The following is a 24,881-nucleotide window of genomic DNA, read 5'->3' as shown; positions in this document are numbered from 1 at the left end:
GTGTATATCAATTGATATGAAGTGTACATTAGTTTATATGCAATGTATTTTAATTACCAGTTTATATGCAGTGTTTATCAGTCAATATAACGTGTATATGCGTTTTTTATAGCGTGTATATATGGTTATATGTACTGTATATCAGATTGTATCAAATTATTTCAGATTATATCATATTATATTAGTGTATATCATATTATATCAGTTTATATCAGCCAATATCATTGTATATAAGGGGTGAAAATTTCTAGTGCCCTGAGTTTTAGCGTTCTTATCCAGAAGGTTTCTTTTACTGGATTGGAACACAGCCTGCACGAGAGCGCATTTTTCAGTACGAACTTCGCAACAAGGGAGCAATGACGTAAACACCTAAAATGTTTTTTTGCGCGCTCGAAATTTTTTAAGACAAAAGTGTGATTGACAGGAAACAGACGCGCGCGCTCTCTTCTGCATGTACTCTCCTGTCTGTTTAACCTGCGTTTCCGGTGTCCGCCGGTAGGAGTCCGCGTGATCCACATTCCGCGCAGTCCGCTGCACGCGGGGGGGGGGGACGGAGCTGCTCGAGCAGGAGTTTGGAGAGCGAGCGAGCGAGCGCGAGAAGTGAGAGAGAGAGCGAGCGAGCGAGCGCGCGGAGAGCGTTACCGGTTTCTTACTGGATAACACACACACATACACACGCACACCGGAGCTCGAGCTCAGCTGGAGGCGCGCGGGGGGCCAGAAGCTGCTGTGTTTACCGGACAGGAGTTAGTGGAGTTAAATGAATGGGCGCTCTCGGTGACGCGCGCGCGGTCATGTGGAGCGGCGTTTTGACGGACCGGGAGTGAGACGCGCACGCGGGGAGCACGGTGTGAGACGCGGTTGGGGCTCGGTGTGTCGGAGGCGCAGTGGAGCGCGCGCGCTGTGGACTGGGCTGTACTGGAGCGCCTGCGGTGAACTGGTTGTACTGGACGTTACTGGACTGGGTGTACTGGGCTGGACTGGGAGTCGCGATGGAGCGCGTGGAGCTGTGGGTCAGAGGAGTTCTACTGGTGACCGTCATCCTCACACACATCAGCTCAGCACAAGGTAACAGAGTGTGTGTGTGTGTGTGATGCTGGAGTGTGTATGAACCTGTAGAAAGTGAAGATAACTTCGGTCTCGCGCGCTCGCGAGTGTGTGTGTATGTGTGTTAGAGCGAGAGAGATGTTGGGGTTCAGAGAGCCGGAGTGTGTGTGTGTGACGCTGCACTGTCTGGGGAAATGTGTGTGTGTGATGCTGGAATGTGTGAGACATGGGGTCACACACTTGTTTGAAAGACATGGCGCGCGCACGCGCGTGCGTGCGTGTGCAGTCTGTTGCACGTCAATAAAACTACTACAGTGTAATCTCCTTTCCTCTCTCTCTCTCTCTCTCTCTCTCTCTCTCTCTCTTTCACACTGCTCTCTCCCTCAACCCCCTCTCTCTTTTTCTCTCTCTATTTTTCTTTCTTTCTTTCTTTCTTTCTTTCTTTCTTTCTTTCTTTCTTTCTCTCTTTACACTTCTCTCGCCCTTAACTCACCCCTCTCTTTTTCTCTGCTGTTTACATTACTCTCTCTCTCTCTCTCTCTCTCTCTCTCCCTCTCTTTCTTTCTCCCCTATACCATCTCTTTCTCCCTCTTTCATTCTTTACTCACCCTGTTATTATACCCCTCTCTCACTCTCTCCCACTCTTTCACTCTCTTCCCAAGTCTCGCTCAATGTACCCATCGCTTTCTCTATTCTTCACATTACTCTCTTTCTATCTCTCTCCTAATCATTTTTATCTTTACTTCTTTCTCTATATACCATCCCTCTTTCCCTCTTTCTTTTTTTAATCACCCCATAACTCCCCCCTTTCTTTACCTCTCTCTGTCTCTCTCTCTCTCTCTTTATTTACAGCTTACTCTTTCTTTCTTTACTCACTTTAATATCTGTCTCAGTGTACCCATCCCTTTCTCTATTTTTCTTCTCTCTCTCTTTTCTCTCTCACTCTTTCTCTCTCTTTGTTGTTTACTGGGCTCTATGTTTGGGATAAACTGGAGCATGTGTAAGTGTGTGTGTGTGTCGTTATCGTTGGATGCCTGTTCCATATTAGACTCATGATTGATTGATAAGTTGTAATTAATTAATTACAGCAGCATTAATTAGGGAAGTGGGCTGTAACCAGTCTTAAAACTGTGGAGAATCACAGTTGTGTGTGTGTGTGTGTGTGTGTGTGTGTATGTGTGAACAGAATGACAATACGGCAGATATCCATCATTCATGAGTGTTGAGTGTCTAAGCTGACATTTACACTGGATTGATAACCCTTGCTGCTGAGGGATTAGGAATGCTGGGAGGAAGTGAGAGAGTGAGAGAGTGAGAGCATGCTGTAGACATTAGTCTCTCGCTCACTTTTTCCCTCTCTCTCTCACTCCATTCATTCTGCTGTGGACTCTATCACTCTGCTGGTGTACAGTATGAGTTACGGGCGGATGCTTCTGGAGTTGAGGGTGTTGGGGGTGTTTATAATGCTGGATCTGAAGTTACTGGGTTGAGGAATTCGCACTGGTCAGGAATGTCTGAGTGAGCTGGAGTGTCTGGCTGAGTGAGCGTCTCTGTGCTCATCAAGGGTTCTAGAATCCTGGGCCAAGTGAAGCTCCTCCTCCACGGTCCTAGATAACGTCTTTTCTCTTTCTGAACAGCCATGGTGGTGCAACATTCAGTTTCAAATAGGTTTGGACTTCTTTATGATGGAAGTCAGAAAGGTCTGGTTATTTTTAATTCGTCAAAGGGTTCTGGGACATTGTAGGTCATTAAAATACAATTTTTAAACATTTTAAACGTTATTAGGTTTCTGGAACTCTAGGAACTATTTGTTTGATAACTTGGTAGCAGCAGCCTGGGAGTGTTTAGGTCCTTGAAAAGGTTCTGGAATGCTTTACATCATAAAGAGGCCTAAGACTTTTTAGGCCCTTAAAAAGGATATGGATGCTTTACATCATCAAAAGGTCTTGAAACTCTTTAGGATATCAGAGCATTTTGGAACATTTTAGGTCCTTAAACAAGTTTTGAAATCATTGGCACCTCAAAAGGTTTTGGACTCTTTAATTCCTCACAATGTTCTGGAAATCTTTAGGTCCTGACAGTGTTTTGGTACTGTTTAGGCCTTTGAAAAGGTCCTTAACTGCTTAATATAATCAAAAGGTCTTGGAACTGTTTAGATTATCAAAGAATTTCGGGACTTTTTAGGTCATTAAAAGGTTTTGGAATCATTGGCACCTCAAAAAGGCTCTAGGACTCTTTAGTCCCTCACCAGGTTGTGGTGGTTTTTAGGTCCCCACAATGTTCTGGGACTGTTTAGGTCCTTGAAAAGGTTTGGTAAAGCTTTACATTAGTAAAAGGCCTTGAATCACTTTGTTTTTCACTCAGTTTTGCAATCATTTGCACCTCAAAAAGGCTCTGGGACTCTTTAGTCCCACTCATGTTCCGGTCCTCACAAGGTTCGGAGACTGTTTAGGCCCTTAAAAAGATTCTGGAATGCTTTTCGTCATCAAAAGGCCTTTAATCTCTTTAGATTATCATGAGCATTTTGGGAATTTTGGTCATGAAAAAGGGTTTGTAATCTTTTTGCTTGGTTCTTGGACACTTTAGGTCCTCAAAAATGCTCTGGAACCAAGCTGGAGCTTTGCTACCTTCTAGCAGACTGCCTTAAAAGTCCAGATTTCTCATTAGTCATTGGTGCGTAATCACCGTCCAGAGCTCTTAGGTCATCAGTAGGTTCTGGAACACATGTTCAGGTGCACATTTGGCAGTGTTGTATGGAGGCAGGTGGTTTCAGCATTAATGAACTGCTCTGTTCCTGTCTGTTAGTCATAAAGCAGTTTCTTTATCTCATACCCTACGTAAACCCTGGCTGTAGCTATGGTGATGTTTGGCCAGATGTTAATGACCTCTCCATTTAGATAGACTGAGTCAGCCGAAGCAGCTTGGCTGAATTGTTAGACAAGTGCTGGCTGTGTTTTTGCTCATTCATAAACTGTATATATTATATTGTGCCATGCTAGGTTGACTCAAGCACTGTGTTTGTGTGTGTGTGTGTGGGGAAGGGTTTGTGTGAGTGTGTGAATAACAATTCATGGCCTTCAGCCACTGTGCCCCATCACCTTTACTAGATATTGCCTCTATTGAGTCGTCTACACACAGAAACTGGCAACAAAAAAAGTCTGAAGGGACATTCTGACACAATACAAATAACAAGTGCCAGATTCACACTGTCTAAAACTGTTCAAATATACATATACAGTGTATAGGAGTATATACCAGTGTATTAGGGTGTTTATTGGGGGTGTTTATGGACTAATATCTCTTATTCTAGTGTAGAAGAGTGTTTATTGAGAGTTTATGGATTATATCTCCTATTCTAGTGTAAGGGAGTGTTTATTTAGGCTGTTTATGAACTAATATCTCCTATTTTAGTGTATAGGCGTGTTTATTGAGAGTGTTTATGAACTAATATCTCCTATTTTAGTGTATATGAGTGTTTATTAAGGTTGTTCATGAACAAATATCTCCTATTCTAGTGTATAGGAGTGTTTATTTAGAGTGTTTATGGGCTAATATTTCCTATTCGAGTGTATAGGAGTGTTTAGAGTGTTTATGGGCTAATATTTCCTATTCTAGTGTATAGAAGTGTTTAATTAGAGTGTTTATATTCTCATATTTCCTAATGTAGTGTATAGGATAATTTAATGAGGGTGTTTATGGGCTAATATCTCCTATTCTAGTGTATAAGTGAGTTTGTTGAGGATGTTTATAGACTATTCTCTCCTGTTCTAGTGTATAGTAGTGTTTTTTGAGAGTTGCTTATGAACTTATATCTCTTATTCTATTGTATACGAGTGTTTATTGAGAGTGTTTATGGGCTAACATTACCTACGCTAGTGTATAGGAGTGTTTATTGATGGTGTTTATATACTAATATCTCCTATTCTAGAGTTCAGAAGTGTTTATTGAGGGTGTTTATAGCGTGTTTATTAAAGGTGTTCATGTAGTAATATCCCTTATTCTAGTGAATATTAGTGTTTGTTTAGGGTGTTTATAGACGAATATATCATATTGCGAGTTCAGATTTGTTTATTGAGGGTGTTTATGGAGTTTTTATTAAGGTTGTTCATGGATTTATATCTCCTATTCTAGTGTATATGAGTGTTTATTAAGGTTGTTTCTGGGCTAATATCTTCTATTCTAGTGTATATGAGTGTTTATTGAGAGTGTTTATTGACTAATATCTCATAATCCAGTGTAAAGTAGTGTTTATTGAGTGTGTTTATGGGCTCATATCTCCTATTGTAGTGTATAGGAGTGTTTATTGAGTGTGTTTATGGGCTAATATCTCCTATTCTAGTGTATAAGAGTGTTTATTGAGTGTGTTTATGGGCTAATATCTCCTATTGTAGTGTATAGGAGTGTTTATTGAGTGTGTTTATGGGCTAATATCTCCTATTCTAGTGTATAGGAGTGTTTATTTAAAGTTTTTATGGAGTTTTTATGGAGTAATATCTCCTATTCTAGTGTATAGGAGTGTTTATTTAAAGTTTTTATGGAGTTTTTATGGAGTAATATCTCCTATTCTAGTGTATAGGAGTGTTTATTTAAAGTTTTTATCGAGTTTTTATGGAGTAAAATCTCCTATTCTAGTGTATAGTAGTGTTTATTTATATATATTTTTGAGTTTTTATGGAGTAATATCTCCTATTCTAGGATGTATGCATTATTTCTGTTTTTTTTGTGAGGTTTGTGTAGCTGTTATGCTTGGTGTAAAAAGGTCTTAATTTTGGCCTGAAAAGGCGAGGAGCTCCTCCACGTTCCACACAAAGAGTGTTATTGTATAATAGAGGATGGATTTCAGTCTGGGAGGATCGTGTGTAGAGAGGGGGATCCTCACCATTATGAACAGCAGGGTAAGGTGTGCTATTATGTGGGCAGTATTAACAAAAGCCCCAGACAAATGGGTACCCAGAATAGCAGGGATATTATACCCGCTCTGACATTTAGCTGAGAGGCGGAGCACAGAACCAGCTGTACTGGCGGAGCAGAGGGCCCGCTGTGCATTATTCTCTAAAACAGACTATTTTAGCACACACAGCAGCAGGGAGGAGATGACGCCACTGTCGCATTTGGCACGCACAGATAAATCTCCCAGCATTTAGATCAGTTAGACTGGCTCTGTGATAAATGCTGAATATCAAACTTTAAGTTCTGGACCGAGAACGGCGGGAATTCGGGATTCGGTGACCTTTAAGAGGGACCTAGAATGTCAAACTGGATTTATCTTTTCGTGGTTGAATACTGAGAGTTCGGTACATGCAGGCCTGTCACAATAATTGCGTTATTGAATTATCGTACAATATAGATATGGACATGACCTCAATACATTCTGCTGTATGTTTTTCTTAGCAATAAGAAGCCATTAATGTGATTGAGCCGGCATTCGATTTAATTCTATTTATGGTTTATTTATTGTCATAAATAACAATTCAGTACCAGTGTCTACATTTTCTTAATATTTATAAATGGGTACCACTTTAAAATAAGACTACTTTTATAAAGGGTTTATAAATGGTTTACAATTAGTTTATTAATGGTCACTAATTAGGTTGTAAATGCCTTAAAAATCATTGATAATCAGTTCTAACACATACATAGAAAGGGCAACAATGACCTGTTGCCATTTTTGGGTGGTTGCTCAGGTATTGCAATGCAGTCATCATGTTCTTCCACTTTACTAAAATTAAAACAGTTGGATTATTTATATAGTGTACAAGTGCTGGTACAAACTGTAGAGTGACTTTGCAGCTTAAGCCATTATTTTGGGTGGTTGCTCAGGTATTGCAGTCATCATGCTCTTCCACTTGACTAAAATTGAAATACAGTTGGATAAGGATGTTTATAAGTGGTTGCTAGTTTTGTTGTTTTGCTGTTCCAGTTGCATAAAATTAAAAATGTTAATAAATGTAACATAAATGAGCGATTGCGATTGTAGGAAAGCAGGGTAACGTATCACTCTCTGGTGGTTGATATGGTCTTCTTGGTTAGTTGCTATGTTGTCGCTGTGATATTCTTTTTTTTTTTTTGCCTAGTATTTAACTGCTTGTATTGTGTTTGTAAAAATAGAAAAGTGGATTTTCTGAAGAATATGCAAAGCGATTAAGCAGTTTTACCAATTCCCAAGTGGTTTCTAGGAGTTTCTAGGTGGTTGCTGTGATGTTCTTATGATTTATTTAATTCATAACATTAATTTGTATGTTTTGCAGAATGTTAATGACCTCAGTATCACTGAGTGTTAAGTGATTTACAGTTGAGCTAATGACGGGTTTCTCGTAAAAAAAATATATATATTTACAGTAATTCCTACATCACACTTATTTTTAATGGTCAATATTAAAGCTGTTAGTGCTTTGAAGTGCTTTGTGATGTAAAATATTACAGGATAATTCGATTTTCTGGTGGAAAGGTGAATGGAAAGTGAAGCTGTGGGAATGGGCTGGAGGAGTAAGTGGATCTGCAGCTCTGGGAGGGTGAGGAGCAGGATGATGATGCGCTTCTGCAGAGTAAAGATGGAACAGATTGAGCAGATAGTGATGATACATCGCTTCTGCTGTTCTCCCTCTCCAAACACACATTCTAATTCCACACACACGCTCTAATCCCGCAGCCTCGCCGAGCACACTGACGCCCGTGTGTGTGTGTGTGTGTGTGTGTTGTTAAGTCAACATTCTCTAATGGAGGCGTGGCCTGCACTCGTTCTCCTGATGGAGGGATGGAGTTGATAAGGTCGACACACACTGACCTCTGGAGTCTGCTGACCGTCTGCAAACTGTCAGGCTCCCTTTGTCTCTCTCTCTTTCTGTCTTTCTCTCTCTCTCACACACTTTTTCTGTCTTTCTTTATGTGTCTCTCGGTCTTTAACTCTCTCACTCACATTTTTTTTCTCTCTCTATCTTACTCCTTGTCTGTAATTTTTCTCTCTCTCTGTCTCTCTTTCTTTCCCTCTCTCACTGTCTCTCTTTCTCTCTCTCTTATTCTCTCACTCTCTCACTTTTTCTTCTTCTCTCTCTATTCTGTCTATTTTACTCACTGTCCGTGCTTCTTTCTCTATTCTATCTCTCACTCTCTCTGTCTTTCTCTCTGTGTCTCTGTCTTTCCCTCTCTCACTGTCTCTCTTTTTTCTCTTCTATTTCCTAACTCTCACTTTCTCACGTTCCCTTCTTCTCCCTATTCTATCTCTCTCTTTCACTTTGTATATCTTCCACTCCCTATTCTATCTCTCTCTCACTTTGTATATCTTCTTCTCTCTGTTCTATGTCTCTCTCACTCTGTATATCTTCTTCTCTCTATTCTATCTCTCTCTCACTCTGTATATCTTCTTTCTCTATTCTCTCTTTCACTTCTTTGTCTTTCTCTGTATGTTTCTTTGTCTCTCTCTCTCTCTCTCTTATTCTCTAGCTCTCACTTTTATCTCTCTCTGCCTGTTTCCCCCGATCATATGCTCTGTCTTTTGATGTACAATTCCCACTCTTTATGTCTTCCTCTATTGCCTTTTCTTCTGCTCTGTTTCTTGTTCTCACTGTGTCTCTCGCTCTTTTCCTTTTTCCCTTTCTCTCTGTTTCTCTGTCTATTTCAGTCTTTCTCTCTTTCCTTCCTTCTGTCTTTCTTTATTTTTTCATATTATAAACCTTGTCTGATCCCATCTCCTGTCAGGTGTGTGTGTGTGTAAAGCTGAAGAGACAGCACACATCGTATTGACTGGAGTTACTTTTATCCCTCCATGACCCTCTCTCTCTCTCTCTCTCTCTCTCTCTCTCCTTCTCTCTCTCTCACGCTCTCTCTCTCTCTCTCTCTCTCTCCTTCTCTCTCTCCTTCTCTCTCTCTCGCGCTGTCTCTCTCTCTCTCTCTCTCTCTGTCTCCTTCTCTCTCTCTCTCTCTCTCTCTCTCTCTGTGGTTTGAGGGCCCCACCCACTTGGCCCTGTCCGTCCACTCCCACGTCTTCCAGCGGTCAGCCCACTGCTCCTGGGATGCGGTTGCCGAGGGCAACGCCCGGGATGCAGTTGCTGGCAGCATCGCCTCAGGCCAGTCTCCAGCCTGAACGCAGCGGCGCGCAGGTGCTCCGGCTCTCTTTTAACACCTCACTCATTGATTGCTCAAGAGTTTCACTTCTTATCAGAGAGCAAAGTGCTTTTTGTACACACACACACACACACACACTGACACACACACACTCAAAACACCACCTGGATTGAATGGAGCACAAAGCAGGCATTGGACACTGAGCTGCTGTAGGCGATGCTGTATTCAAGGCCATATCCATCAAATCAGCAACACACACTGGCGCACACTCACTTGCACGCGCACACACACACACACTAACGTTACGACCCTCGTAAACACTCGAATTTCTGAGTTGCACTCGAAAGGCTGACAGAGTTGTAAATAGCAGTGGTAAACTGTAGCAATCCCATGTTACACAAGTTTATGATTTCTGATGCACCACCAGCCAGAATGTTCTGCGCTACCAGGGGCCATATTAAATCAGATTTATTTTTTCCCCAATCCCGTTTTATTTTTTCTTATTTTCAGTTTTTTTTTATTTCATTTTAAAACATTTTTTACTCCTTTTTTTTTCTTTAAGAAAATGTGTCACCAGCTGCGGATACACAAATAAAATAAATATAAATTTATATATAAAAAAATAAATCTGTAGATTTATAGCATAATTTGTAGCATAATTCATCAATTTCTTGATAAGAGGGCAGAAGCTGCAGTATTTGAAAATGAGTGAAACACCCCAATCTTGTTTTCTTTTTTTTTTTTTTACTTTATTTCCCTTTAAAACATTTTTCACTCTTTTTTTTTCTTTAAGAAAATGTGTCACCAGCTGCAGATCTACAAATACAATTTGTTTCTATACATTTATAGCATCATTTTTTTAGCATAATTCATCAATTTCTTGACAAGAGGGCAGAAGATACACTCATAGCTTTGGTGTGCACCATTTAATAAAATGAGTGAAATACACCCCAATTCTGTTTTATTTTTTCATATTTTCATTTTTTTTTTACTTTATTTCCCTTTAAAACATTTTTACTAATTTTTTTCTTTAAGGAAATGTGTCACCAGCTGCAGATATACAAATAAATGCATATCTGTACATTTATAGCATTTTTGTAGCATAATTCATCAATTTCTTGATAAGAGGGCAGAAGCGGCACTCATAGCTTTAGTGTGCACCAATTAAAAAATGAGTGACACCCCAATCCCGTTTTATTTTTTTATATTTTCATTTTTTTTTTTTCCTTTTAAAACATTTTGTACTCTTTTTTTTTTCTTTAAGAAAATGTGTCACCAGCTGCAGATCTACAAATAAATAAAATTTGTTTCTATACATTTATAGCATCATTTTTTTAGCATAATTCATAAGTTTCTTGATAAGAGGGGAGAAGCTACACCCATTTGAAAATGAGTGAAATACACCCCAATACCATTTTATTTTTTCTTATTTTATTTTTTTTTACTTTATTTCCCTTTAAAACATTTTTTACTCTTTTTTTTTTCCTTTAAGAAAATGTGTCACCGGCTGCAGATATACAAATAAAATGCATATCTGTGCATTTATAGCATCATTTTTTAGGATAATTAATCAATTTCTTGATAAGAGGGCAGAAGCTGCACCATTTGAAAATGAGTGAAATACACCCCAATCTCGTTTTATTTTTTCTTCTTTTCAGTTTTTACTTTATTTCCCTTTAAAACATTTTTTACTCTTTTTTATCTTTAAGAAAAAAATGTGTCACCAGCTGCAGATCTACAAATAAAATGCATATCTGTACATTTATAGCATCATTTTTTTTTAGCATAATTTATCAATTTCTTGATGAGAGGGCAGAAGCTGCACTCATAGCTTTGGTGTGCACCATTTGAAAATGAGTGAAATACACCCATGTGTATTTATGATGATATATATATATATATATATATATATATATATATATATATAAATATTATCATGAAAGGATGCATCTTCGACTTTCGTCTGAGTGCTTTGTCTTACTTTCCACACAAAGCAACGCAATGCTGTGGTAAAAAGTGAACATTTCATCTAATTTTTCAGTTTTTTAATTCTATAGTGAATGTGTTAGTGAGTTTACAGTATTGGAGAAAGCTGTACTGAACAGTGCAGGATGGAGAAGAGTGAACATCTTCTGTCTGATACAATAATAGATGCACACCATCTGCTGCTATCTGTGATGAGCTAGAGTTGTGATAATTGATGCCAAGACTTGCAGCTCGAGTGTGAAAACAGGTAGCTGTGTGTGTGTGTGTGTGTGTGGTTAATTCTAAGTACAGAACATCAGGAAAGACTGAGCTGTGTAGGTTACCTGACAAAGAAGTGTGTCCAGCTTATATGTACTTAGGGTTTTATATAAATAGCAGTGTTTTTCAATATGCAATAATTGAATCATTTAATCAGGTGAACTGAATGAAAAATCTTCAGAGGGAAAAAAAAAATAATAATTATAAACACACTGCTTCTCACCTGGGATCGAACCCGGGTCGTCAGGGTCAAGGTCCAATACACTAACGCTGCCCCAGCTAGTGAATTGTGATGCTGCTGGGAAAAAACAGCTTTATAAGGAAATAGAACAGGCGGAAAGACGAGAACGGACCGAAACTAAAGTCACACCGAGCACGGCAGAGAGAAAGGGGAGGAGCCAGAGAGGCATTTTATTTATATTTATATTTTTTTATTATAGTTCAAACAACCTCACGGGCCAGATGTTTCATTGCCGACCCCTTCTTTAGGGCAAATGTGATTATACAAAATATAGCTCTACTATATGTTTTGGAACAATCTTTAGGTAATCAACAGGTATGAGAGACTTTTGACTTTTCAAAGGGTAATGGGATGAGTTCCACCATCCGATTGTTCTGGAATTCTTGTAGTGGATCCTGGAAATTTCTGTCTTGGAATTCTATGTTAGTATTGGAAATGTTTGGCCCGTCAAAGGGTTCTGGGAGGTGTAAGGCCATTAAATTGTTCTAGAAATCTTCGATTTCTCAAATTGTCCTTGAACACTGTAGCTTCTCAACAGATTCTAAGGGTTCTCTTTAGCTCTTCAACATGTTTTGGAACTCTTTAGATTAGAATTGGACGTTTTTGGCTTTTCAAAGGGTTCTGGCACGTGTTAGGCCATCAGATTGTTCTGGAATTCTGTAATTTCCTGGATGGTTCTGGAACACTGTGGCTTCTCAACGGATTTGGGAACACTCTGGAATTGTTCTGTTGCTTCTCTTTAGCTCTTCACCATGTTTTGGAACTCTTTAGATTAGTATTTGAATTGTTTGGCATTTCAAAGGATTCTGGGATATGTTTGGCCATTTAATTGTTCTGCAAATATTTAATTTCTCATTGGGTTTTGGAACACTCTAGCTTCTCAACGGATTTTGGAAATCTGCTTCTCGAATGGTTCTTTTTAGTTCTTCAGCGTGTTTTGAAACATTTTAGATTAGTTTTGGAAATGTTTGGCCTTTCAAAGGGTTCTGTGAAGTGTTCGACCATCAGATTGTTCTGGAATTCTACAACTTCTCAGATTGTTCTTGAGCACTCTAGCTTCTCAATGGATTTTTGAAATCTTCTGCTGCTTTAAGGGTTCTTTTCAGCTCTTCAGGATGTTTTAAAACTTTTTAGATTAGTATTGGAATTGTTTGGCTTTTCAATGGGTTCTGAAACATGACAGGCCATTAAATTGTTTGGGAAATCATTAATTTCTCAATAGGTTTTGGATCACTGTAGCTTCTCAACGGATTTTGGGAAATCTTCTGCTTCTCTAATTGTTCTTTTTAGCCTTTCAATTTGTTTTGGAACTCTTTAGATTAATATTGGAATTGTTTGGCTTTTCGATGGGTTCTGGGACGTGTTAGGCCATCAGATTGGTCTGGAATTCTGCAATTCTTTGATTGTTCTTGAACACTCTAGCTTCTCAACGGAGTCTGGAAAACCTCTGCTTTTGTAAGGGTTCTTTTTAGCTTCTCAGCATGTTTTAAAATGTTTTAGATTAATATTAAACGTTTTTGGCTTTTCGAAGGTTTCTGGGACTTGTTAGGCCATCAGATTGTTCTGGAATTCTACAACTTCTCAGATTGTTCTTGAACACTCTAGCTGCTCAACGGATTCTGGAAATTGTCTGCTTCTCTAAGGGTTCACTTTAGCTTCTCAGCACGTTTTGGAACTCTTTAGATTGATATTGGAAATGTTTGGCTCTTTAAAGGTTTCTGAGCAGTGCTAGGCCATTAAATTGCTCTGAAAATCTTCAATTTCTCAGTGCATTCTGGAACACTCTAGCTTCTCAGTGGATTAGAGAAATCTTATTGTTTGGCTTTTCAAAGGTTTCTGGAGGTGTTCGGCCATCAGATTGTTCTTGAACACTCTAGCTTCTCAATGGATTTTGGAAATCTTCTGCTTCTCTAATAGTTCTTTTTAGCCTTTCAACTTGTTTTTGAACTCTTTAGATTAATATTGGAGTTGTTTGGCTTTTCAAAGGGTTCTGGGACATGTTAGGCCATCAGATTGTTCTAGAATTCTACAACTTCTTAGATAGTTTTTGAACACTCTAGCTTCTTAATGGATTCTGGAAAACCTCTGCTTCTCTAAGGGTTCTCTTTAGCTGTTCAACATGTTTTGGAACTCTTTTGGTATTTTGGTATTAGTATTGGAATTGTTTGGCTTTTCAATGGGTTCTGAAACATGATAGGCCATTAAATTGTTTGGGAAATCAATTTAATAATTTCTCAGTGGGTTCTGGAACACTCCAGCTTCTCAACGGATTCTGGAAAACCTCTGCTTCTCTAAGGGTTCTCTTTTGCTCTTCAACATGTTTTGGAACTCTTTAGATTAGAATTGGACGTATTTGGCACCCTTTTCAAAGGGTTCTGGGACGTGTTAGGCCATCAGATTGTTCTGGAATTCTGTAATTTCTTGAATGGTTCTGGAACACTGTAGATTCTCAACAGATTTTGGAAATATTCTGCTGCTTTAAGGGTTCTCTTTAGCTTCTTAGCATGTTTTGAAATGTTTTAGATTAATATTGAATTCTTTTCAAAGGGTTCTGGGATGTGTTTGGCCATCAGATTGGTCTGGAATTCTGAAATGTCTTAGATTGTTCTGGAACACTCTTTTAGCTTTTTAAACTCTTTTGCTTTAAGGGTTTTCTTTAGCTCTTCACCATGTTTTGAAACATTTTAGATTAGTATTGGACGTTTTTGGCTTTTCGATGGGTTCTGGGACGTGTTAGGCCATTAAATTGTTCTGGAACTCTTTAATTCCTCAGTGGGTTTTGGAACACTATAGCCTTTCAGCGACTTTGGAGAATCTTCTGCTTGTCTAATGGTTCTTTTTCTCTCTTCAAGATGCTTTTGAAATTCTTTAGACCATTAAATTATTCTGGAAAATGTTTTAGTTCTGGAGGACTGTGCTCATTTCCCATCGCTCACTCATTTAGACTAGAAATTCAATCCAATCCAAACTGAAAAAATGTTGAAAAGAAACTGTGTGCAGAGCATCAAACCGTTCCAGGGGTAAACCGTACCCCCCCGGCCAGTTTCACACAGGCTGGCTTGTTTTACCGAGACTTTCATGTCTGGTGAGTTCGGGGTCGTTTGAGGAAACGGCGACGGCTCTTCTGTTCACGGGGTTTTAACTCGGTCTCTGATAGCTAATGATACTCTAAGTGCTTTCATTCATCTCAGCTCATCTAATGAAGGCCTCAGAGACTCATCTGAAGCTCCGGGGCGGCGATGCTGTGTACTTTTTCCTCGTTTTTTTAGTGCGTAATAGCGTGATTCTCGGTCTCGGGAGCGAGCGACGTTATATAATGAGCGCTAAAAAATGTACATTGGTCTGCTTATGTTAAGAAGACAGCTGGCAAATTACACAGCTGACCTTTTTCTCTCTCTCTCTCTCTCATTCTCTCTCGTTCTCTTGCTCTCTCTCTCTCTTTGACGAGTGATGGGTGGGTAATCGTATGCGTGGGTGTCGGGGAACGTGTGTTCTGTCAAATCAAGTGAAACAATTTCCCCACCTTCATTTCGTATGCGCCTCTAACAGCCGCCATTCACCGGTCCTCACTGTGCTCAAGTGTTCTGATTGGATGAGCTAATCCGCCACACGCTCTCCAAAAAGGGCCCTTGTTTAAAATACCGTGAGTGATTAGAGCTCCCAAGGTCTAATGTGTAGCCAAGACACACACACACACACACACTTACTCACACACACACTTATACTCACGCACACACACTCGTGGCTCTGTCGCTGAATGCCGGCTTCAATCTCTGTGCCAGTGAGGCGTTTCGCCAGGCGGTGTGTTTTAAACAGGTCCAGCCGGAGCTGCTGTTTGGACTTCAGGCACTGAATTAAAGCGATAGTTCACTGATCAGACTAATGTGGTGGATCAGATGAGACACGTCTGAGTTTAATCAACTGAACTGCTCTGAATTGAACTGAATTGAATTGAACGACTGTAATTGAATTAACTGTAATTGGTGTGAACGTTGGTGCTGGTTTCTGGATCGAGCGCGCTGTGGTGTTAACTGGCTGCTGCTTTACATCTGTTTCATTACGTTAATTTTGTATTGAATTTTTTTTTGGTGTTATATTCACTATATAGAAGCATTACCAGTATTGAATAGAACTGCTGTTGAATAATATGTACAGTAGAACCATTTTTACAGTACCTCAGTGGTGTAAAAAAGTATTTGCCCCATTCATGATTTCTTATTTTTTGCTTGTTTTATTACTCTAAAATGTTTTATATTATCAAATAAATACAAATATTAGTCAAAGACAACACAAGTAATCACAAAATGCTATTTTTAAATGATTTTTTTATTATTAAGAGAGGAAAATGTTAACCTACATGACCCTGTGTATAAAAAAAAGTTTGCTCCCAGTTATAACATAAACTTAACTGTGGTTTATCACACCTGAGTTCAATTTCTCTAGCCACACCCAGACCTGATTATTAACACACCTGTTCTCAATCAGAAAATCACTTAAATAGGACCTGTCTGACAAAGCAAAGTCTACCAAAAGATACTCAAAAGCTAGACATCATGCCAATATCCAAAGGAATTCAAGAACAAATGAGAAAGATGGTAATTGAGGTCTATCAGTCTGGAAAAGATTATACAGCTAATTCTAAAGTTTTTGGACTCCAGCGAACCACAGTGAGACATTATCCACAAATGGTAAAACGTGGAACAGTGGTGAACCTTCTCAGGAGTGGCCGTCCACCCAAAATTACCGCAAGAGCAGAGAGACAACTCATCCAAGAGGTCACAAAAGACCCCACAACAACATCCAAAGAACTTCAGGCCTCACTTGCCTCAGTTAAGGTCAGCGTTCATAACTCCACTATAAGAAAGAGACTGGGCAAAAATGACCTGCATGCACATCTGTACCAGCAATGGGAGTAACTTCATTTAGCTGAACACATTTATTAGAAAGATAATCAACAAATATTAGAACATAGTGTAATTAAAGTGTAATTAGCTTTTGGTATTGATTTCAACATTTGCCTTGGGTTTGTTTTTCAGCATTTTCTCTGGGTTTACTCTTAAACATTGCCATTGGGTTTAATCTTAAGATTACACTGGGGTTTGGCATTTAACATTCTTTATGAGTTTAGACTTCAGTATTAGTCTAAGGTTTTTCTTCACCAATTGACTGGGGCTTGGTTTTTGATATTGGCCTGGAGTTTGGATTTGAACATTGTCTGCTGGTTTGGTCTTTAGTATTGGTTTAGGTTTGGTCCAATATTTTCTGGAGCTTGGTCTTTCTTCATTGCCAAAAAGATTGGTTTTCAACATTGGCTTTGGTCTGTAGCATTGGGTAGGGCTTGGTCTTCAGTATTGGACGAGGGCAGGGGTCGGCAATAGCTTTAAAAAAGCTTCTCTGGCGAGCTATGGTGTAAATGCCTTCCCTGTCTCTTCTTGGGCTCCCTATCTCCTTATAAGGGCATTTTTTTTCCCGGCCGTGTCCCAATTCACTAGCCGGGTCAGCGGTAGTGTATCGCATGAGGAGCAGTGTGTTTATTTATTTGTTATTTTTAATTTCTTCTGGTGTTTACCTGCTTTAAGATCAACTATTCTGCAATTGGGTTCAACAAGCTACTAGTCTGTAGCACTCCATCCCATTACACTTTTTTTTTTTTTTTTAAACTAAATATCTGGCCCATGGCCAAATTTAATTGCCTACTCCTGGAATAGAGTTTGGATTTCTACATTGTCATTGGGTTTGATCTTTAGCTTGTTAATTAATTAGTCTCAAAGGTTTTCAGTGTAAATTTATAGAAGCTGTAGACGTTTTCTGATGGATTGGCAGCATCCGGGATAAAGACCAGGATTTTTTACAGAACAATTCCTTCAAACAGATTTGAACACCAGTCTCTCTCTCTGTCTCTCTCTCTCTCTCTGTCTCTCTCTCTCTCTGTGTTGCTTTTTGTGACATCAAACGTCAGGAGCAGATTTGAGGCTTATTTTGCCGCTCGAGTTACGGAATCAGAAAGAAAAGGGCTTGGCATGTCACTTGCTATTACAGCGATTCAGACTATGTCTGTCTGCTTAGCTACACACACACACACAGACACACACACTCTCACACACACATACGCACATCATAAAGCGTGTGTATTATTTTCTTGGCGGGACTCTGGATTCGTAGCTCAACTTAAAATCCTATTTCCGCTTTAATACCTCACACCATCACCAGCAGACTGACACCAGAGAGAGAGAGAGAGAGAGAGAGAGAGAGAGAGAGAGAGAGAGAGGAAGAAAGAGAAGCAAGTTTTCCTTCCAAACAGTTCACTAAAGTTGTGCACAATTTTGAAATTTCAGCAGGAAAAGCATGAAATAAGTCATGTTTCCATCCCCTACAGTTCAGTCTAAAAACTTTAGATTATGGAGACTACCATGATTAGGAAGAACATCGATTTTGGTAGAATTATATTTACAGACATTTGCTGACATGCAGACATGGCTGTGCTGTTTACAGTTCAGGGATGATAGGCAGTAGGGGTGGGAATCGATTACTATCTCACGATTCGATTCGATTCCGATTTTGGGGGCCACGATTCGATTCAAAATCGATTTTTGATTCAAAACTATTTGAATTATAAATACTTCTGCTTCTGGCTTATGAATCGTATTGAAAAAAAACCCTCCATAATATACACTGGTCCTGGAGCAAGTAATGTGTTACAAAAACAATAAAATGTGCAGGAATGTGGGTCCTCAGTGACAGAGGAATCACTGGGATATCACAATGACGTTAATGAACAATAAATACATAAATAAATAACACTGCTTTATTACCAGGCTACTAGCGGTGGTGTGTAGGTGACGCTGCTGGGCTGATGTGATGATAGCAGTGGAGCGCTAAAGTTCAGGAGCAGCTGCTGATTAACTAGTTAATTTAAGGTGGTTGTATTTCTTCAGAAAGGGGGCAGGAGGTGGAGAAATTAATTCATATTGTCCATTCCTTAATTCCTCTGTGATGAGGAGCTGAAATTAGCTCTGATTAGCTTATTGTTATTTTTCCGTTCCGCCTTAAATGCTGCAGCCCGCTGCCACCTGTAGCGTTATTTAAGGTGGAACTGGAAAGTTAGCTAGTTAGCTAGCTAACAGTTACTGAAACTAACTACTAGCGATCTTTTTTATGCTTGTTATGAAGCATTCTGCCATAAAACATTGAAACTACACGTTAATCTAAGGTAATATAGTGCTTGTTCTGCCATCTTACCGGTGATTCTCAAACACCTACGCTCTGTGTGTGTCTGGAAGATCTCCAAAGGGACAAGCGCTATCCCCAGGGTTGCCAGGTCCAACAAAAATACCCAGCCCAAAATCAGTCTAAAACCCGCCCCTCAGAATCGATTTTGGGACATTTTAAATCGATTCTGAATCGTAGTAAATGAGAATCAAGATTCTTATGTGAATCGATTTTTTGGCACACCTCTAATAGGCAGGATGAGCAGGGATCCACTTAATGAGGAGGACTGAAATGTCATTCCGTCAACATCCACTATACATACCAGACAGTTCTAAGATGAGTTTTGGATTCAGCATTTAGAATGTCATAAATCAGCCTTTGAAAAGCTGAGTGTCATGATCGGGTCATCTGTAGGTCCAGTCTGATCCAGTCACCTTTAACGAGTCACAAATTTTATTTCGTTATGCTATAAGGTATCACTTTACTTGGGAGATCCATTATAGATGCCTCATAGATGCTCTACTAACATTTAACTGCATGTCTTTTAAATGCAATTGAATTCTAAGGTGAAAATAAACTATTCTCTATTTAAGCAATAGTAAGACTGTAAGAAGTATAGTTTACTGTAGGTAATATAGGGGGTAAGGGGAGTTTAGGAGCGTATAAGGACTAGAAGATATAATTTACTATAGGTAGTATAGGGGAGTCTAGGGCAGTATAGGGCATATAGGGTAGTATAGAGAATATAAGGGCGTATATGGACTGTAAGAAGTATAGTTTACTTTAGGTAGTATAGGAAATATAGGGTAGTATAGAGAATATAAGGGCATATAGGGACTGGAAGAAGTATACTTAACTGTAATTAATATAGGGGAGTATAGGGAGGGGTGTATAGGGACTATAAAAAGTATAGTTTACTGTAGGTAATATAGGGGAGAATAGGATAGTATATGAAATATAGGGGCGTATAGGGATTGTAAGAAGTACAGTTAACTGTAGGTAATATAGGGGCGTATAGGGACTGTAAGAAGTATAGTTTTCTGTAGGTAATATAGGGGAGTATAGGTTACTGTAGGTAATACAGGGGAGTATAGGGGCATATAGGGACTATAAGAAGTACAGTTAACTGTAGGTAATATAGGGGAGTATAGGGAGGGGTGTATAGGGACTGTAGGAAGTAAAGTATAGTTAACTGTAGGTAATATAGGTTAGTATAGGTTACTGTAGGTAATACAGAGGAGTATAGGGGCATATGGGGACTTTAAGAAGTATAGTTTACTGTAGGTAATATAGGGGAGTATAGGGTAGTATAGGGAACATAGGGTAGTAAATATAGGGAGAAAAGGGGCATAAAGGGACTATAAGAAATATAGTTTTCTATAGGTAGTGTGGGGGGGTTTAGGGTGTATATGGAATACAGGGTAGTATAGGGTTTAAGTGAACTATAAGACGTATAGTTTACTATAAGTAATATAGGGGAGTGTAAGGTAGAATCGGCAGTATTGGTGTGTATAGAGACAATAAAAAGTATAGTTTACTATGGGTAGTATAGATACTTATTGGGAATATAGGGTAGAATAGTGAGTATAGGGGAGTATAGGGACTATAACAAGTATAGTTTTCTATAGGTAGAGGAGTATTGGGTAGTTCAACGAATATAGGGTATTAGAGAGTAGTATAGGGACTATAGGACTATAGTGTATAGTATAGGGAATATAGGACAGTATAGGTTTGTATGGTAAATATAGGGTAGTAAGGGTTAGTACAGTGATTATAGAAAAGGAATGAGAGACAAATAAAGGAGAGATAGAACGGAAAGAACGGAGGGAAATAGAGGAATGAAAGAACAAAAGAGACAGACAGGTAGAAAGAGACAGAGGATAGTTAAGTTGAGGTAAAGAATGAGAATGAAAGTGACAAAGAAAAGAAAGAAAAGACAAGATAGAGAGAGAACCAAGAGAAATAAAAACATAAGAGAGGGAAGGATAATGCAAGTGGGGTTGGATAAAGGAGAGGAAGAAAGATAAATAAGGTGGGAAGGGACAAAGACATGCAGAAAAAGAAAGATAATAAAGTGGATAGAGAGAAAAGAGGGTAGAGAGACAGAATTAATGACTGAAGTGCAGAAAGAGAGAGAGTTAGAGAGAGCGAGAGAGAGGGAAGGAAGTGGAGAGAGTATGGGGTATAAATCAGTGTAATGGAGTAATTCTCCATTGCTGCTCACACTTTACTTCAAATGCGCTGATTGTCTCGGTGGGCTCGGCCCCCCTCTCGTCTTGTTGAGTACCTTCCAACCCTTTTAAGCCTCAGTAGGAGACAGCGCTGCTCTTTGAAGCTCCTTATATAAGAGCATCTGACGAGGGAACGAGTGAAACAGATAGTGAGAGACAGGAGGCGGCTAGCACCCCCTCTTTTTGGGTCCATAGTAAAAAAAAAAAAAAAACGAAATCGCTCTCTGTCTTTGACGTCTCCTGACTGAGAGAGAGTGTGCTTCAGTGGGCATAGATTGTTTTTTGACAGCAGTCTCTTCTTGAAGTTTGGCCTACAGTGGTGGAGTAGGCTTGGTCTTAACATGGGCTGTGTGATTGGCTTCAGCAGTAGAGTGAGCTTAGATCTTCTTCAAATTGAACTTCAATATTAGATTGGGGATTGGTTTTCAAACTTGTCTTTGGGTTTCAATATTTCAATATTTGCCTGCCTTTGGGTTTGCTCTTAAACATTGGCATTGGGTTTAGTCTTCAAAATGATACTAGGGTTTGGATTCCAACATTGTCTATGAGTTTGGACTTGCATGATTGATCTGGGGTTGGTTTTGTCCCCATTTGACTAGGGTTTGTTTTTTGATAATGGCCTGGAGTTTGGATTTGAACATAATCTGCAGGTTTGGTCTTTAACCTTGGTTTGGGTTTGGTTTTTAGCATTGACCTGGGGTTTGGATACTAGGTTTTTTCTGGAGCTTGGTCTTCTGCGTTGCCAAAGGGTTTAGTTTTCAACAGGGTTTGGCCTTTAGTAGTGGTTTAGAGCTTGTTCTTAAACATTGCCATTGGGTTTAGTTTTTTTAACATTATACTGGGTTATTGTGATTGGTGATTTAAACATTGTCCATGAGTTTGGACTTGCAGGATTGTTCTGGGGTTGGGTCGACACCATTTGACTGGGGTTTGAATTTAAGTTTGAATTTGGATGTTGTCTATGGGTTTGGCCTTTAACCTTGGTTTAAGTTTGGTCTTTAGCATTAGCCTGGGGTTTGATACTAATTTTTGTCTGGGGCTTGGTCTTCCTTATTGCCAAAGGGTTTAGTTTCTAGCATTGGTTGTGGGTTTGGTCGTCAGCAGTGGTCTAGGGTTTGTTCTTAAACATTGGACTAAAGTTTGGCCATCAATATTGGACTAGGGTTTGGATTTTAACATTGTCTATGAGTTTGGACTTGCAGCATTGATCTGGGGTTGGTTTTGTCCCCATTTGACTAGGGTTTGGTTTTTGATAATGGCCTGGAGTTTGGATTTGAACATAATCTGCAGGTTTGGTCTTTAACATTGGTTTGGGTTTGGTCTTTAGCATTGGCCTGGGGTTTGATACTATTTTTTGTCTGGGGCTTGGTCTTCCTCATTGCCAAAGAGTTTAGTTTCTAGCATTGGTTTTGGGTTTGGTCTTCAGCAGTAATCTAGGGCTTGTCCTTAAACATTGCCATTTTGTTTAGTCTTCAACTTTATAATAGGGTTTGGATTCCAACATTGTCTGTGAGTTTGGACTTGCAGGATTGGCCTGGGGTTGGGTTTGTCACCATTTGACTAGGGTTCAGTTTTTGATATTGGCCCGGAGTTTGGATTTGAACATTGTCTGCAGGTTTGGTCTTTAACCTTGGTTTGGGTTTGGTCTTTAGCATTTGTCTGGGGTTTGGATACTAATACTTGTCTGGGGCTTGGTCTTCCTCATTGCCAAAGGGTTTGGTTTTCAACATTGGCTGTAGGTTTGGTCTTTGGCAGTGGTTTAGGGCTTTGTTCTTAAACATTGGTCTTGATATTGTGTTGTGATTGAGTTTGATCTTTAACACTAGACTGGAGTTTGGTCTTGAACCATGGCTTAGAATTTAGTCTTAAACATTGAATTTGGGTTTGTCCTCAAGATTGTCATTGGGTTTGATTATCAATGTTGAACTGGCATTTTCATCTTCAGCATTCCTTTTGGGCTTGGTCTTCAACAGTGCACTGGGTTTGGGTTTAGGTCTTGTCTTTAGGTTTGGTTTTCATTTGCCTTGCCTTTGGATATCAGCATTGTCTTAGAGTTTAATAGGGTTTAATTGTTGGATTAGAGTTCTCCAGAATTCCTTTTGTGGTTAGTCTTTAACATTGCACTGGGTTTGGTTTAAGTCTTGTTTGGTCTTGCCTTTGAAATTCAGCATTGTCTTTGTGTTTAATTGGGTTTAATTGTTTGTTTAGAGCTTGATCTTAAGCACTCATTTTGGGGTTGATCTTTAACATTGCACTGGGTTTGGTTTCCAGTCATGTTTTTGGAGTTGGTCTTCATTTGTGTTGCCTCTGAATTTCAGCTTTGTTTTAGGGTTTAATTGGTTTTAATTGTTGGATTAGAGTTTGATCTCCACCATTCCTTTTGTGGTTGGTCTTCAGCATTGTACTGGGTGTGGTTTAAGTCTTGTTTGGTCTTCCCTTTGAGTATAAGCATTGTTTTAGAGTTTAATTGGGTTTCATTGATGGATTAGAGTTTGATCCTCAATATTGGCTTTGGGTTTAGTCTTCAGTATTGGACTGGGGTTTGATCTTTAACTTTGGACTGAGGTTTGGATTTCAAAACTGGCTTGTTGCTTGGTCTTAATTGGGAATAACATCAATATTATCAATACTAAATAAATAGAACAGAATAGAATACAACTTCATTTTCAATTTCCTCACCCAGCCTGGAAACCAGAGTCTAACAGTGGTCTTAGACCTTGTTGGCAGTGGTTCCAACTGCTTCATTACAGAAAGCATGGCTGTGGTCAATCCCAGGAGGCTTGTGTGGAATGCACTCCTGACTCCAGAGCCTCAGAAAGACCTGCTGGAGTCGGCAGGGGTCAGGATGTGGGTTGACCCTAAACGTAACCCGCTGCTTAGTCAGTCTGTAAAGTGACCAGTGCCGGGGGATCCAGGGAACCGGGCCTCAATCAGCTGCCTCCAGCCTGACCCTTGACCTGTTCCCACTGAGGAGTGGAATGGCTGACCTTGGGGATGATCCGGATGGCGAATGCTCAGCTGCTGGGTGGAGTTGTGTAAACGAAAGCCACGTTCTTTACGAGCGGAGCGTGCCAGCGGGGGACTGGTGGCTGATGACTGATGACTGTCTTGTCTCTTGCTCTTCCTCACTATCTCTCTTCCACAGATAGAGCGAGTTAGAGAGAGAGAGAGAGAGAGAGAGAGAGAGAGGTCTTAGATGGCTTAGCTTTCTTTTTTAGCTTTTCCAGTTTAATTGAACGTCTCTGTGTGTGTGACTGTTGCGGTTCGGTCGGCGCTAAATGGGTCCTCTTGTCTCGCCTTGTCTTTTCTGGTCGATAAGAGTAATTCACGGCCTCGCTCCGAACGCTCGGCGAGAACCCGCAGTCTGCTAATTTAATTGAGGTTCTATTCTTAACAAGCCTTTATCTGGCCTCAAGTCTGGGTGATAGAGTAGCATCTCAGGCTAAACACAGGTGTCATTAAGAGGGACGTGGCGGGAACGATAACACAGAGTGTGTTTAGAGTGAGGAGAGAGAGAGAGAGAGAGAGAGAGAGAGTTGAGTTTTAACCACACTTTATTAACAATATTAGTTAAAACAGACCATCAGTTACATAAAAACACAGGTTGGTTTAAGCTAAAAGATCATTAAAAATGAGTTCACCATTTAAAATTTTACATAAAGCTCCTTCGTAGTCCCACACATTTTCAAACCCAACATGATCGTTCATTGCATCATAAAACATAAAATCAACCCTCACCCTGGCCTGTATTAACCGTTTAAAAAGTAAAAGAACATCACAAACTTGACCTGAGTCTATTTTCTTCTTTCTGCTAAAATAAATTGCACTCTTGGCCTGCCCCAAAATAA

The 24,881-nt window shown here is 39.6% G+C and overlaps 2 protein-coding genes across 12 annotated transcripts in view; one reads left to right on the top strand and one right to left on the bottom strand.

Annotated features, from left to right (window-relative positions):
* rpl38 (ribosomal protein L38) overlaps window positions 1-24,881 on the bottom strand; it is an 888,922-nt gene that overhangs the window by 392,589 nt on the left and 471,452 nt on the right. The window contains exon 1 of one of the 8 annotated variants that reach the window (XM_049464416.1): window positions 305-312. The exons of the other annotated variants lie outside the window; for them this stretch is intronic. The gene's annotated coding sequence lies outside the window, so the exon portion shown is untranslated. Of the gene's footprint in view, window positions 1-304; window positions 313-24,881 lie in introns of those variants that run through there. 8 annotated transcript variants of the gene reach the window in all.
* sdk2b (sidekick cell adhesion molecule 2b) overlaps window positions 455-24,881 on the top strand; it is a 537,061-nt gene continuing 512,634 nt past the window's right edge. For all 4 annotated transcript variants that reach the window (XM_049464366.1, XM_049464364.1, XM_049464365.1 and 1 more), the window contains exon 1: window positions 455-1,068. In XM_049464366.1, the coding sequence (XP_049320323.1) occupies window positions 993-1,068 (76 nt within the window). In that variant the 5' untranslated portion in view covers window positions 455-992. The remainder of the gene's footprint in view (window positions 1,069-24,881) is intronic.

Source organism: Astyanax mexicanus, chromosome 15, assembly GCF_023375975.1.
Source record: "Astyanax mexicanus isolate ESR-SI-001 chromosome 15, AstMex3_surface, whole genome shotgun sequence".
Taxonomy (NCBI): Eukaryota; Metazoa; Chordata; class Actinopteri; order Characiformes; family Acestrorhamphidae; genus Astyanax; species Astyanax mexicanus.
The sequence above is the reverse complement of the archived record's forward strand: the minus strand, read 5'-3'. Positions and strand labels throughout refer to the sequence as shown.